The sequence below is a fragment of the Scomber scombrus genome, chromosome 2 (assembly GCF_963691925.1).
Source record: "Scomber scombrus chromosome 2, fScoSco1.1, whole genome shotgun sequence".
Classification (NCBI taxonomy): Eukaryota; Metazoa; Chordata; class Actinopteri; order Scombriformes; family Scombridae; genus Scomber; species Scomber scombrus.
The window spans coordinates 27,505,532-27,522,415 of NC_084971.1; the positions used below are offsets into that span (position 1 = coordinate 27,505,532).

The 16,884-nt window shown below is 38.6% G+C and overlaps 1 protein-coding gene across 1 annotated transcript in view; it reads right to left on the bottom strand.

The window, feature by feature from the left end:
* Positions 1–16,884, bottom strand: part of grin2ab (glutamate receptor, ionotropic, N-methyl D-aspartate 2A, b) — a 96,300-nt gene that overhangs the window by 66,584 nt on the left and 12,832 nt on the right. Inside the window, exons 3-4 of the mRNA XM_062434255.1 lie at positions 8,561–8,785; positions 8,313–8,471 (exon numbers count right to left, since the gene is read on the bottom strand). Of these exons, the coding sequence (XP_062290239.1) occupies positions 8,313–8,471; positions 8,561–8,785 (384 nt within the window). The remainder of the gene's footprint in view (positions 1–8,312; positions 8,472–8,560; positions 8,786–16,884) is intronic.

Sequence of the window (16,884 nt, forward strand, 5' to 3'; positions counted from 1 at the left end):
TTGGAATAAAATGATTTTGCCATCACAATGCTATGCATGTTTCTGGAAACCTAACACTGTTTGTATATGGCCTGGAAAAGTAATTGGTAATTTGATGAAGACGCCACTGCTGCTGTAGAAGTGGCTAACACACATCTGACCCTTCCTCAATGAACAAAAAGCATCCATTGTTTGGTTGCTGCACATGGCTGCAATGCATATATTACCAATTGTGTTTGAATATTTGCCATGCAAGCGTAATGTATGGCTTTCTTTCTATGGGTGGACATGTTTAGGAGCTTACTCTGACAGACAGGTAAATACACAATACACTCATTCTCCAATTTGGCCTGGTCTTGATAATCTCACCTACCATAAATACTGCCAGGACAGCTCTTTATGCAGTTAAACTGTGATTTCTTTGGCTGTATTAATAATACCAAAGTGGTAACAACTTTAATGGATTGAGTTGACCCCTCAGACTGGAGGCCCACATTGTTGGATGCAATTTTTTTTTTTCCTTAAAGCAATAATGTGCGACAGGGTACATGCAGAGAGGGAGAGGAGTGGTGTGATTTTGCCTCCAGTGTGAAGCAGCCTTTTTTTTTTCTTCTTTTTTTTTTAAGCGCAGGGAAACATTACTGCTATCTCATCTTCCAAGACAATGATCCATTCAGCACCACTTAAACATAACACAGAACCATTTTTAAAAATTCTGTCTATGTGTACAATTTTCCCAGAACAAAAAAACACTTTAAAAAAGTCGGATATCCCATTGTTGGCCTGGGCACAGTATCCACAGACACACATCTCTACTTCTTTTTCCTATCACAACATTTTTATTATAGCTATAGTACAATAACAATGCACACCACTTCAGTGATAGCAGCATAAGAAGAATGCAGCAAATTAAAAGATGTGCCTTAAGTGCTCTTAACAGGCGCTTTTCATCCAGGCCACAACACAAACCTAAAGAGCAAAATGCAATAACAGTATTCTTTTTCATGAGGGTTTCTGTCATTTTATTGCTGTCCCTCAGTTGCCTTCTGCCTGAATTTGTATTTTTATTGGCATTTAGCAGCCACAGCGGGCCCAGTCCAGTAATATATGATTGAATAAGCCAATCACATTATACTGGATATTGTTTATCTTTGCAGAGTGGTAATCCAGTAAAAGGAGAGACACATTCAATATATTTACTTCAGGGTGTTTAAGTATTTAAAGAATAATACAAATCTCCCATATTGAACTTAAACCAATCTGAGAGGTCTTGTCAATCACATGTCTGTTAATTTGGTCAACTGAGGTTGTTTTAAATGTGCTATATATATATATATATAAACATTGACTTGACTTAACTTGACTTGTTGGTTAAAGGCTTATCCAGAAGCTTGTAAAGTTGTAATAAACCACAATGAAAGGGCAATCAAAAGAAGTCCGATCAAAGAAAGAAAACTATGCTAAAAAGTAAAGTGACAAAAGTAGACTTAAAATCAGCCTCGGAAAAGATGAAAAGCTCTCCAAGTTTGAAAAAAAAGTAGGATGATGAGGAGAAATTGTCTCCAAGCCAAATTACAGCGAATATTTCAATTGCCCTCCAAAGATGAAAAACTCCCAGACAAAATAACATGATGAAGAGTGAAGCTGCAGCTCTTTTTTCCTTCAGGAGCAGTAAACTCCACACATGATCATAACCAAATATTCCTAACACAAGCAAGTAAGGTGCTGATTATCATCTGTTACATGTATTTATTTAGTTTATTTTAGTTTTTAGAGTCATTCGGTTGAAACTGCAAATTAAAACTGTTGTGTGTGTGTATGTGTTCAAACACTCACCAAGGCTGCATTTACACTGCCTGGTAAAAATGACCCAATTCTTTGCTCACACGTGTAACAGATTGAATATATATTATTAACATATCAACAGAGGAGAAAAAAACACAACGAATCAGATATTTTAAGATCCTAATTTGTTTTTTTTATATAACCGGTATTTACGATGCAACTTTCATCTTGATGCGTAGAAGGCTATAGATCTTTTCATCATGGGAAAAAGTGCAACAGGAAATGAACGCAGATGTATTTCTATTGGTATTAGAAACAGTGATATGGGACACATCCACACACTAAGCTGAATCAGTTTTAAAGCACATCTTTTTGTCTCCTTTTTTTGGCCCTCAGTGCATCACTTTGTCCACTTAAAAAAAGCTTTCCAGAGTGGATACATCTAAAAATAACTCTAGCTGTACATTTCAGTTTAAACAGCTTTGGAAAAAAGACTGGTAAAAATCTTTTTTTTCTCCTCCTTGCTCTGTCAGTTTTCCGTTCCAACTCAACTCTGTAATCACTCATCTTAAAATGTCAATATAACCAATTGCTCCATATAGGCGCTGCCGATAAAATAACTGATTTGATCGTCATGCCAGCAGCACACATCTCAGAGCGCCTGACTTGCAATCAAATCAATATTTTCTCCTCATTTACCTTTATGACTACAGAAACTGGATGATATGTAAAATACAAGCAACTAAATTGTGATTTTTTTTGACTGTATTTTAACACGCTGAAGGTGATCAGGGGGAGGCAAAACACTGATTCAACAGGCTTAGACTCATCAGAACTAGGCTGTGTCCTTCCCACACATTACCAGATGTTTGCCATGAAGCAGAGTTTGCCAAAAATAAGACAAAGAAGATATTTTACCATTTCCCTGTTGTTTAGACATTTTGATCTTGAAGAAAATGGATGAACGTTTTCACAGCTTACATTCTGATCTAACTTAGTGTAGATGTAGGTGGAGTCACTGGTGCAATGAAGAAGGATGTGATCTCCCACTAGCTTCATGCCAACAGCCAGTTATGTTCCATGTGGTGCCCTGCTAAGCTGGAAGGAGCTGGGCATCAAGACCTGCGGTGTAAACGCAGCTAGAGAGCTTCAGCAGCAGCAGGCAGAACAGAACTAAATGCTGTAGTAGGGTTTAGTCACCATAGTAACTATATTAACCCAGCTACTTCCTTTTTTCTCTCTCTTTCCTTCACACAACACATCATCCAATCTTCCTACACAGGAGTTCAAGGATGGCAAGATTTCCCAAAGCCTTCTAACATAGCTGGCTGTTCTTTGCTCACAACCCGGAGTCACCAGAGAATAACGACCGTGGATTCAAGAGAGGAGAGACACGAGAAAAAACTGAGAAATGGCAAAACGAAAAGACAGAAAATAGAGACGGTAGAGGGAGACAAGGGACAGACAGAGGACAGGAAGTACGGAAAAGAGAGACTGCTCTGGAGGACACAGGATGACACCATGATGGAGGTAAAAGCTAGAGAGGCGGTGAAGAAATTAGTGGCAAAAGCGAGGACGGACTGAGTGAGTGAATGACACAGCAGTGTGTCTTCTGTAAGTGACAGCAGGTGAGGGGAGCAGGTGTTAAATATTAAAACGACTCAGCAGAGAACCTGGGCAAATGGCCCCTACTGATATGGGACATCCCAAGCTGGGACACACACACACACAAACACACACACACACACAAACACAAACACACACACACACTCACTCACTCATGTACACAGAAATACACAGACACCAAGAGTAGCATCCCACTACAGTGGCAGAGCAAAGCAGAAAGAACATGCATGTTTAATTTACAGCCTTCCATTTCAGCATGTTCGTGTTCTTATGCTACACACTGTGACCCCCCCAACCCCCTCCCTCTATCCCCCACACACACACCGGGTAGGAAGTCAAAAGAAGAGATGAACAAGGCTGGCGGAGAATGAGTGTGCACATACGGTGTGGTGAAGTAAAGCCAACAACATTTTCTTATTTCCCAAAGTGGCCCCTCTGTAATGGAAGTACAACACACTCAAACTAATCCTGTTCCTCTCCTGGGTTTACACATGCCTTTTTCTCTGCATAGATGCCGTGTTCGCCGAACGTGTCTCTCCCTCTCACAGCACAGCATCCAAATTCCTATAGATTATTCCTGTGTGTTTCCGCGCTGACATGCATCATATGGGATGATGACGAGAAGGCAGGGACTGTGAAAGAGCGAGCTACAGGGATGGAGAGAGGGAGGAAGGGAGAGAGGAAGAGTTGTACATATCGGACGACGGACCTGTTGTGACATTGATCCATTAGTTTTCATTTGGAAAATATATGCTTGGCACACAAAATGGATGATTCTATGATTCGTTTGGGCCGGGCCAATCCAATTGGGGTGGAATTTATATTAAATGTTGCTTATTTTGGCAGAAGTACAGTGTTGGCAAAAAAAACAAAGACTATAATGCAAAAACAGTGTCAGGAAGGTTTCCAGGGGTTCATTCCAGACCAAAAGATTAATCTTTGAATTTAAATCACGCACAATAAACCTCTTATGTATCTTTGTCTTTGCATGCCTATTCTTTGATTCATTTATTAATGTATTACTAATAACGATGATGTGTGGAAGTGCATATATGTGTGAAACAATGTGTGGAAGTCATTTGGGGACATTTTCACAATGAGCTTGAAAGAAGGGCTTTTTTTCCCTTTCTTTTCGTCCAACACTGTTCACACTAAACATCTGTGAAAGCTCTTTATATGGGGGTCTTGGGTCTACTTGATGTTTGGTCTTCGGCAGGCAGGCAGGGGCTGAGTGGGACTTAATTTCAGCCCAGATCCACCAGGCGTGAAGCTGTTTCTTCTACGTTGTGTTTTAATTACTTGCAATAATTTGTAATATTACAAAACCTCTGATATCTGTGTGTTTTTTTCTTATATGGTGGAGAAATTATTGGGCAGTTGAGAAAAACGCCCCAAAGCAAAATCTAAAAACTAAAGCAATGAAAAGGCTGTTCTGCCATAATTGGAAACACACAACTAAACAATAAACCTTTTGTTTCTACACTACTCTGAACCAAAACCTTCATCCCCAATTGAAAAGCAGCTAAAAAAAAAGTGGGAGGAAACTCACTCAAATTTTAAGTGAGGTCTAAAGTCTGTAAACACAATCGTGACAAGTAAAAACTTTGCTTTTTAAAAACGTGGAGGAGTCGCAGCAGTGAGTTACTGGTCTCCACAATCTTGTTTAACTCCAGTTTTCAGGGATGCCTCGAATACCTGCTCCAGTATTTGTGATGCAGTATGATGGCTATGCAGCCAGCCGCTGATAAAGTGACAACTGGAGAAAGTCTCCGCTTGAAATGTGACATAATCATGACAGTTATAGTTTGCATTTTGACAGCTTAACACTGCTTTAACACCTCAGTATTTCGCACTTGCACTGCCCACCTTCATGTATATCTATTATTTTAGAGCACTTGCCTGCTGAAGTTTTTTTTTTCCTTCTCCTTTCAGTATTTTCCTGGCAGCATCTTATTCCTTCAGTTTTTTTGCTCTCCATCTAAAAAAAATGATGTGTTATGCAGAATACTACTGAACTGAGCCAGGATACCCATGGTCCCAGGGTGTCAGCGGCTCAGTTTTTACTCCTTCTTCTAAAGACTTGATTGCCAGACAACATGTGTGTGTATGCAGAGACAGAGACCACAAGGCTCCACCAGCTCAGCCTGCACAAAGCACAATATTGTTTGTTAGCCTGCAGTAATCAAGCTGAATTGTTACCATCCCACTGGGATTTCTTTTGATCCTCCAGATTACCATTACACTACAGACAGCAGGTGTCCACAGGCAAGAAGTATTGCATAAAACCAGGATTCTTCATGAAATAATACATTTGTCAAGGTTTTTATTTCTCTACACTCAAACACGATGCAGATTATATGTGTATCATATGGCGAAATCATAAAGAGGATCTAATTTAGCCGAGAAAAGCATTGGAGTCAATTTATCAAGCAAACATGCCAAACATTTGCTGGTTGCAGCATTCTCAGATATCACAATTTGTTTGTGCAATTTGTTTTAATTGCTCTCATAAAAAAATAAAATTAAAAAAAATGTAATTTGCACAGTACACACTAGTGAGGTGGTAGCTCGCGGGCAGACATAACAAATATTGGAAAGCTGCACGCTCATAACTGATGCATTCATTTCTACTAATGAAGATCAACATTTCGGCAAACTGTGTTCTTTAGGAACAAGGAATAAATCTGTTTCATCATTATAAATTTGAAATCTTTGGGGCTTCCTATTACCTTTCATTAGAGTTTTTCTGCACCGCCCACCTTCGCTACTAATACACACTGAAGGGGTGAAAACATCAAATCATGTCAAGGTGACCACTTTATCCCCTACTGAATTTCTGTACTCTTGAGCGTGTCCATACATACAAATTTCTGTAATATATTCAATAGATTGAGGAGATTTAAAGCCCAGCTTGCCTGTCAATGAAATGTTAAAATGCAGCCTGTGTAGTATTTCAGACTGTGAAGGCTAATTTATTCCCAATAATTGATTCCCATGTAATAACGTCTAATGATTGCTTTCAACATTTTCTGACATTTAGACTACATAATTAATCTATTCACCCAAAACACAATCAACAGTTAATGAAAACATTATTCAAATCTTAGAGCTAGGATGCTGGAAAGGAAAATCATCACCCTCGCCACACATATTTCAATTTTTAAAAAGTCCTTCAGGTAGTCGCTGCAGATTATTGAGGCTCTACAACGACCACGCAAACACATCATCAAAGCTACAGAACTGAAAAGAAACCAATCAACCAACAATTCTTTGACGATGATTTGCTGACTCACTGCGCTTCCACACCTGCCTGCCAGTGGGCTGCAAAATTAAACTGAGTAGGAAGACTTTCTTATTTACAGGAAAAGCCTGCAGGAACAGTTGCAGGGGGGCTGGTTAGTTACAAGCATCACACACTCACACTCACACCTGGGAGCTGCCAAGAATGACCGTACGCTTGTACTTTTGGCCACTGAGCAGATCAATTAGAGCAGTTGGGGGTTAAGTACCTCGTTTAATGGCACATCAACAGCAGTGTTTGAGGCCAGGAGAAACACAATTCATTTATTTTCCCTATCATTATATACTCAGTGGAGGTTTAAAGCGATTGACCTTCATGTTGCAAACGAACTCTTCTCACCTTCAAGCTAACTCTCACTCTCTGTCTTCTTCTTCGTCTTTTCTCACACATACACGCTGCATTCCACGTCAACTAGTACATCAAAAGTCTGCTGTATTGCAGCAGTTGTTGGTTCCTGTGTTTTGGCTGCTGTGCCCTGAGAGATTTAAAAGCTAAAGAACCAGATGTGTTTTTATCAAAGCTTCTACAGTTTGTCTGTCAGTCAGCAAGGTCTACAGAGTCAGTACCAGAGAGAGAATTCAGCTAAGAGAGAGATATACATCTCTAACTTTGCACTGAGCATCACACCAAAATAAAACAAAAACCCCAATCTTAAAGGATATCCCTTTCTTCTTTTAAAAGCAAGGAATCATTTTTTTCTGGCACCCCGCTGAGTACTAGACGTGATACAGCCCAGGATTTATACTTTTTTTTCTTAGCTTTGCATAGCCCAGTTTTAGACCAAGCAGAAAATACATTATTACATATTTTAAAAATGCTTGATGATCTGTTACAACACGAAAGATGTGCCAGAGAATGCTGTATTTTAAATGCAGATTTCCACTGACCTTCTAAATGCGCATTATATAACCTTTTACAAAAGGCTAATAAACATAAGACTGCAATACAAAGTCTTAACTTAAACAAAAACCCTGACAGATAATAATCTGACAGCCTCACCAGGCCAAAAACAAGCCTCCAGAAACCACTGTGTCATTTTTTAATCTACAACATGCTGACTAAAACATCCTAGGATGGTTTATATATGACATAAGGGAATCATTTTTAACTCAAACAACCTTAAAAGACCCATTGGACATCAGAGCTTGAAGTAACTGACAGGAAGCAAAATACAGCATTTAAAGGCTGTGATATATCATTTTTTCAGGAGGACATACACTGTATCTGTAAAATGGGCACTTTACACAAACATATATCTTAGGTAGTTTAAGGGGCTTGTTATTTTTCATGCTTAGCCAAGTGGATTATGTTGAATTGTGAACAGCATTTCAGGTGGAGTTAGTTTCTAAATGCCAAGTTTCTCAATGAAATGCGTTTCTGACCTAATTGCTAAGATGCCAGGACATCTGAAAAAAGTGTAGGTTGAAAAGCATTTTCCTTCAAAATTTAGAGCTGGCTCAAAGCAGGGATTACAACTCACTAATCCCACTTCCAAAACACAAACATTGTGCATCCAAAGACGTAGGAGTATGCGCTGCGCATGTGCGTTTGGGCATTTGTGTGTGTCAACTTGTCCGTGCTTGTGTTTGTGTGTGTGTGTGTGTGTATCAAGGTCACTCACCTTGTCAGCCATAATCATAGAGGAGCCTCCGTGGACTCCCAGGATTGGAAGTTGTGTCTGAACAGAGAGGAAGTCAAGGATCTGGGCAATGGCCTCCTGATCGGTGCCATCGGCAAACACAATGCCATGGAGACGAGTGCGGGACACAAGTTCACACACCTTGGGACACAATGAAACAAACTCAGGTGTCATATGAGGTGCCTGTGTGCGATGGGTCAAACAGTGTTGAATGTGTTATTTTGACTCACCTGTGTGATCACAGACTTGGGGTCTGTCTGGTTGATCCTCAGTATTACCACGGAGACGTCGAGGGGACTGTCAGGGCGCTGAGGTGGGCGGAGCTCCTGATCAGAAACAGGGCGCGTTTGGCCCATGATCACACCCACACTGAGCCCTGGAGGCTTCTGGGACGCCACAGGCACCATGATCTGGGAGAGTAGGAGCAACATCCAGCCCACTACACCCATCATACCCTAAAAACACACAAAAAGCCAAAATTGTAAGGTCTAATCAAGAAAGTTCAACAAAAAGTAGCTCATTCCTGAAGTGATATTACAAAGCTCATATTCTAAATCTGTGACAACTTTTCTTTACCTCGACAGTTTCTTTCTGATATAAGCATGTCGCTGTCAGGTGCTTTTACATTAGAGCTGTTGATGCTAGATTCTCAAGAAAGTGCGACTCAAATATGTGATTTTAATGCAATAATTGGAAATCAAAGATTACATAATAGGCTGAAACTGGGACTAGGAGTTTACTTTCTGTCCTCCAGTGTTCAAAATTTACTTAGTTCACTTTCAAAAACAGTGGCCATTTTGCCAAACCACTAATCTGGCTTGATATGCCCTAAATCTCTCTTCTGCTGTCTGCCTTTATTGGAACTCAATATATGCCTGTGGGCAATATTCACAGCAAAGTGCCAGCTATTAATGGATAAAATAACCCTGAAATAAATGCAATCAGATTTTACCCCATTCATGAGGGTATGAGGAGAAACAGTCTGAATCGCTGAAGGCACTCAAGTGTCTGTATCAATCAATAACATTTACTGAGAGGAAAAAATAACATTTCTGTAAACTCTAACCACGTTTCAGCCAAATACAAAGGAGTCCAATATCCTGTTCAGAGTTTAAGCTTAGTCTGTGTTACCTTTTCCTGTAATATGAACAGATCTAAGAGTAGCAGATGAGAAGAGGAAATGCAGTGTGAAACGCCCTGGGCTGAATGAGAGCTAATGAAACCATGATGCGAATGCTACGTTGCATCTTAGCCAATTTCTTACACCACCACAGTCCAGCAGAGCTGAAAAACACCTAAGGAGGAAACCATCACATCCACAAAATAACCTAGTGTCTGTATATCTGTTCATCCTCACCCTGTCCTCGTTTTCTAACATTGTATCAATGTCTATTAATCATCTTCTCTATTTTTTTTAAACAAAAATATTTGTCTAATTCTGCCAATCTGTCTTTCCGGCTGGGTTAGTGTGTGTATCTGATCCATGTCATCTCACACCCGGTCTAATCAGGCCAGTTAGTCAAGTCAGTACTTTCCCAGCTTGCTCTCTCTGCCCTGGTGCCCACAGACTAGCCTGAAGCTCCAGCAGCACTTAGCATACGCCGCTAAATCACACACCGCTACACTCCTGTCCCAGAGAATTAGTGTCAGCTCCAACCAATGGGACAAGATTACACTAACTTTCCCTGGAGTTAGCATCAGAGCTAATATAACTAGGAGCCGCAGCTTCCAAAGTGGTCAACGTAGCTGGAAAACTTTGGGTCACAGAGTGTTCCCGCTGTCTTATAAGATTTGCGTTTGTGCTTAAAATCATATCCGCTGACTCCTGTAATTAGCTTCCAGAAGAGATGTCATGAAGGGTCACTGTTTCCCCCTCTGTGTTAGCATTTATGCTAATATTTCCACAATACTGAAAAATGCAAACTCTTAATAATGCAGCAATATTCAGCAAGCATAATGCTCTGGTATCCTGGCAACACTAAAAGGGTGTTCATTCTTTAAAAATGTCTTAAGATGGAAAGGTTTTTTTTTCTTAAACTCACATACTGGAATAAAATTAACAGAAAATGGACTGAAAGCAGCATTTGTCTTCGCTCATTCGAACAGGTTTCATAAATTGTACAAATCTGCCTTTCATCAGCAAATTTGCCTTGTCCAAAAAATGTTTATATTTTTGTGGATGAAGTTGAAACTAGGCTTGTGAAAATGACGTCTCTGTCAAAGCTACAAACAACACATCCGGTGCTTGAATGGCGTTAAGAGGCCCTCAGAGGATGTCAACGTGCACATTATAACACAATCCGGAGTGATTTTCCTCGTATATAAGCACAGTTTTTGGTTCAACAATGTTACCCCCTAACTCCTATTAAATTAAGCTCATGTGGGTGTAATTGCTTAAATCTATCAGTCCACAATTTCATTCCTTCATTCATCGCCACTGAAGCAGCTCTACAGTGTTTCTAGATGACAACGCAAATTAGGCTCTCGCTTATATGGGTTCTGTTTCTCGAATAATGTCTTAAAGTGATACTCCACCCAAAATCAATCTTCGAAAATCATACTTTAACTTAAAAAGCTTTAAATAAGGTTGATAACAGTGGCTGCTGTCAAACTGGATTCAGTCAATAATGATAGATTCCATTGGTGATACATTTTTAGGGGGAAAAAAGCATTAAAATGTCCAATTACATCTCTAAAACTGTAGCATAATCCACTTTCCTGTTGTTCATCTGTAAGCTCAGTAAGTCCAAATCACTCAATCATTTGCGAAAATGTGACGAAATTCACAAAATATATTTGGGTGGATCGTAACATCCATCACACAAAGCTTGTTTTTAACAATAACTGGTCTAATACTGCTGTCTAGTGCTGCTTCACATTACATTCTATCTGATTTGTTTTCATTTTCCCCCCCTACCAATGAACAGCTGTTTTCCCACTAATGATCTCTATAAAATGGATAGCGGTCAGTGCAATATGAGAGCTGAATATTGAATTATACAATTCAATTAAAAACATCTCTGGTTGCTGGTGCCACCATTCAAAAGAACACAAAATAAATGGTCAGCACTCAGCTATAAATCCACCTGGAGTGGTGAGCTTGTATTTTCATAAGAAATAAGTTCAGTTAAAGCGGGTCAAGTAATATGTAACCCTCATCCTCTTCTTCATCGTCCTATGGTCACGCTGTTGTGCTTTTACCTCAACGGTCGTGTCGTGGTAATAACAAAAAAATGTACGGTTGAAACTGAAAACATTTTACTCAGAGAGCACGTACAAGTATTCGCTCTTAAATCTAGTTATTAACATTTGCTCTGGGGTAAGTATCTTGAGCAGCAGAAAATGTCAAACTATAATTTAACATTAAACCCACAAACTTATACCTATTGCGTTGTATGTGATAACAGCTGACTGTAAGCTCTCTTACAGGCTCAGGGTTGAATAATGTAGTACATCATATCATCATTTCTTTTGTGTGCTGCGGCACAGCCATTGGGGTAAGCATGAGATAGCAGGAGTCACCCTAAAATAATGTCTTGTCACATAATTTTCTACCACAGTCTCTACTCCAACTCACATAAAAGCGTTTTTTCATCATCAAATGTTTTTTTCAATTTGGTGTGTTAATCCCCATAATACCCAGTTCCAAACTCTGAGTGTCAGGGCCAGATTTATGTACATATTTGCGCTTGCAATCTGCATGAAATTAGCGTCTGATTTACTGAGGCAGTAGCTAATTATCAGTAACTGGGACTGTCTTTTAGGTGCATGCTGCATGTAAAACTAGAACTCAAAAGATGCAGTTCAGTTTTGAAGCAGGGATGGAGTGAAGTACTACAAGACAGAAAATCAAAACCCGGAGAGAGAGAAATCAAAATGTAGTGATGCTGAAATAAAAAATTCTCATTAACTGAAACTTTGACTTCCCAAACCTTTTAAGAAGGCCTTGTAAAACTTCTGCAGTAGGACCCATTAAACATATAAAAAGTTAAGAAATATACAAGCCATTTCACCTCAAGTATCAAGAGTGTAATCACAAAAATGCCTTAGCACCTCACTATCCCTTCTTTGTTTGGGGCTAAAAAAAAAAATGGTGCGATGTTGTTGTGTGTTTTTTTTATTATAACTGAACTACTTTTCTTTCTAAGAAGCTGTCACTCCAAATACAAAATAATTAACCATAGCTCTCCTACACATGTTTCTGCTGTCATGGTGATTTCTGCATTTCTATCTTCTAAACTACAATCTTTTTACCATTTCAAATCGTGTTGAAGAGGCATCAAATTTTCCTTTGTAAAGCTGACCCTTGAATGTTGGCTGAGCCTTAATAAATGCACCAGAATGTGCAGTCAACCACATTACTTAAATCTATCCGTTATCTGTGCGATCCTTCTTTAAACGCTAAATGCATTTGCATGAAGAAGAGCGGCACAGTTCACTGATCGCACGCGAGCTGTGTCTCAGATGACAGGAAAACTGTGCTTCCAGGCCGGCGCCGCAGTTTGATAAATAATATGCACATCCAATGCATTTATGTCATCAAGTGCCGTCCGCTGTGTGGCTGCTAAACAATGGAAGTTGACAAGATTGGCAAAAGCTAGCGTTCTTGCCTTAAGTAGCTAGCAGCCAGTGTGCGATGCAGTGTTTGATTCTCATACAAATGCATGATGTGCAGAGATATATCGTTTATGTAAAAGAGAAATATGCAAATTGTAAAGAGTGTCTTCCAATTGATGACATTTTTTATAGCAGTTATTTGAGTCATATTAGAAGTGTCCTGCCATCTTAAGGCCAATCCCTCACGGTATTATAAGACACATTAACCAAACACCAAAGATTACAATACATCAATTTTGAACTGTGCTGGTCAAAAAGTCTGTAGTGGATGCACACATCTGGAATAAAAAAGCAGGTTCTGGGCCTTATAACTACATCTGTAATGGCAAAACAAGTACAGTGCACAGTGAAGCTCCCAATGCAGGTATAATTTAATGGGATACCACAATTGATGTTTTGAGCCTTTTAAATATGGTAAATGGTAAATGGACTATACTTATATAGCGCTTTTCTAGTCTTTTTGACCACTCAAAGCGCTTTTACACTACATACTGTATCACATTCACCCACTGATGACAGCTACCACACAAGGTGCCAACCTGCGTGTCACAAGGGAGACTAACCATTCACACACATTCATTCACCATTGGCACAGCCATCAGGAGCAATTTGGGGTTAAGTATCTTGCTCAAGGACACATCGACATGTGGACTGAAGGAACAGGGAATCGAACTGCCAATCTTGCGATGGGTGGATGCCCGCTCTACCTCCTGAGCCACAGTCAATCTAAGCCATATTGATATTATGAAGGTTATATGGCCCAATGTTTTTACTATTGTGCTCTGGGGGTCCCATTCTATATGTCTATGGATCTTTTTTTATTTGTATATACATTTCAGGGTTAGGCATTATGGTTTATATTATCGTTTTTACACTTATATGTACACCTATAACTATAGAGTGGGATTTACACATCATGTGACTGTCATGTGACCTGGGTCTTTGTGTATTTATGATGGTGCTTATACATTTTATTTTTAGTCTGAAGAAGAGGAGGAGGCTCAAATGGTCATTTATAATATCCCATTAAATTATACCTGCATTAGGAGCTGCAGTGTGCTGACTTTTTTCTGCCATTACACAACAAATGAATTTAGGTTATCAATCCTCATCTGCAACACAATAATAATAAAAATGTCCATAATAATCATCTACCTCTTACTGATGCAAGGTTTTCCCTCTAAACTGCCTTGCATTCACCAAACAAGTTGTCATTTTTTAAAAGGTCTCTTTTTCAAACAACAATTTCAGCGCTGTGAGTCATTTCATATCCAGCAGCTCACTTGTATCCTTTATCTCATTACACAAAAGATCTCAAAATCTACAACACAACGGGGAATAAAAAACAAACTCTCCTCTCTCACAGTGTGGAGAGAGGGGACAAGTTCACAGTAATGGCTGTCAGGCAACATTTGCAGCATACATAAGTTGAAAGAAGATTAGGCCACCCACCTTTATTGTTTCTTAGTTTTATTCGGCTGCAATTATGGTGAGACATTCGCCAAAGAAGTCACAAGTATAAGTTGTGTCTGAGCTGCATACTGGGTAATATTACAGCATCGCGGTGGTGATGTGATGGCGTCATGGACATGTCGAATCCTTGGTTTCTGTGTATTATTCACTTTTCAATGGGGCAGTAGATAGTTTAATGTATTGAATCTTTCCAACAAAGTTTAAACTTCTTGTATCCTAACCTTGATACGTTTCTAAAGAGGTTCATATTAAAGATTATGCTGTAAGATAGGATGTTCATAAGTTTAAAAGAAATATATAAATGCAAGAAGACGACTTTTCTTTTCCTCACTGAAAATCTGGTATTTGGGGATTGTGTCGATGGTATATTTTCTGTCTCATCATTGCACAGGGCTGGAAACCATCGGATGTAGTGATGTGAATATACAATATTTACACTGAATATGTTTGTTTCTGTGTTGAGAGTGTGTGGTATGTAAACCTTGGAACAACATGTTTGAAATGTGAGGTTTAGAGAGAGAGAGGTTTTGGAGAGAAAATTAAACAGACAAGCAAATATTGAGGGAAGCCAGACTCACACACACACCCCTCATTACAGCTACATTTAATGGGTTTGAATAGAGTCAGACACTGACAGCTTCACATTTATCCAGCTGTCATTTAAAATGTAATGAATTTTAACTGATAAAAATGTTATATTGCACTGGCCGCTGACACATTCTTGCCACAGAACTGAGCTCTTTTTCCAGAATTATCAGCATCAATTATAATCATCTTGCGACAATACGAAATGTATCAAGTGATTATTATAATATTTCATTTCATACAAATACTTAATGAAATTCATCTATCTCAGTATAGCTACCTCAGTGTATTTCAAGTATATAAAATTCAACCCATTTTTTACATTTAACCCTCACATACTGTTCATATTCCGAACAGTCACAGTATTACCTCACATAATTAAGTCTCTATAACAAACTTCTGAACCACAAATCATTCATAAAGACCTCATCAGTCACAGATAAACATAATGTATCCTTAATGAAGCTTTCAGAGAGCTTAAAGAGTTTATTCTTTAGTTTTTATGATTAAAAAAACCCGATATAAGACACTATACTATTGTCTAATGTTACATAAAACATGAGAACTACTTCAACAAATGATATTAAATGTGAAGAATGAACATTCTTGAAATTTTGGATGAATAGAGGTAAAATATATTTCCTTTTTTAATATTCTGGGTCACATTAGGGGAAGTCATCAAATTTCAGGCTAAAAGAAAAAGTATTTTACGGCTCTCGGATGTAAAAATGGGTCAAATTTAACCCTGAACAATATGTAAGGGTTAGGAGATGTAAAAACACATCCTATACATATTTATTTTAGCTGGACTCATCTTAATATGACCCACAGTTCACAAAATGGAGATAAAATACGTTTTTGTGTGTGCAGCTGATACACATTTTTACATATGCAAATGTGCAAATTTGACCTGTGTTCATGAAAAAAAAATCCAAAATCAGCATTAAAACACGTTGTTATATTAATCATTGTATACAATGTTCTCCTGGACCATAAAAAATTGATTGTGAATGTCTTTTTTCCCTAAGATTTATCAAACAGAAGGATTAATAAAATATTTATTAATGACTACTGGGGGAATTTATGAATGTGAATTGGTGTGGAGACTAATTATGAGTCAGAATATGAACGGTATGTAAAGATTAAAGCATATACATACTGAATATATCCTGCCCAATTTCCAGGTTTTGGCCAATACAATACTACACTTCTTCTTCTTCTTCTACAAGTTTCATTACACAACATATTCTTTCTAAGCTAAAAGGCATCTGGTATGAATAATCAAGCCTTTGCTCATCACCTGTGGAATCCCAGTAGGCTGCGTTCTGGGTCCCCTCCTCTTTGTGCTTTATGTTACTGACATGAAAGCAACCGGCTCAACTTATTTGTTCTTATATGCAATTTATGCACAATTCACCTATCCCAGTGTTCCATAGAGATAAAGAGGAGATACAAGAGATATTAGTTGATGGGTTAAATATAATCAGCATTTGGTTGTTGGATTGTGGGATTATTTTACACTTAGGTTAGACAGAATCTATCTTGTTTGGATAGAAAAATTATGCTATGGAAGGACTCTGACCTAGACGTCAACATTAATGGAGAATAAATAGTCTCAAAATGCTCAGTTACTATAAATACTTGTGTCGCATTCTGCACAGTAACCTAGGAAGTGTTGCTATGGTTTTAAATTTACTTGGCAAGGTAAATGCCAGACATGAATATCTGGCAGGGAAGGAGCAATAAAGTGGACAGAGACAGTCTTAAACTATTAGCCTCTTCCCTGGTCAGATGTTATTTCGAAATAGTGTTAGTTCATAGTACCGAGCCCCCGAGAAAGACCATGAAACACAAACTTCAAGTAGCATAAAAACAAAAT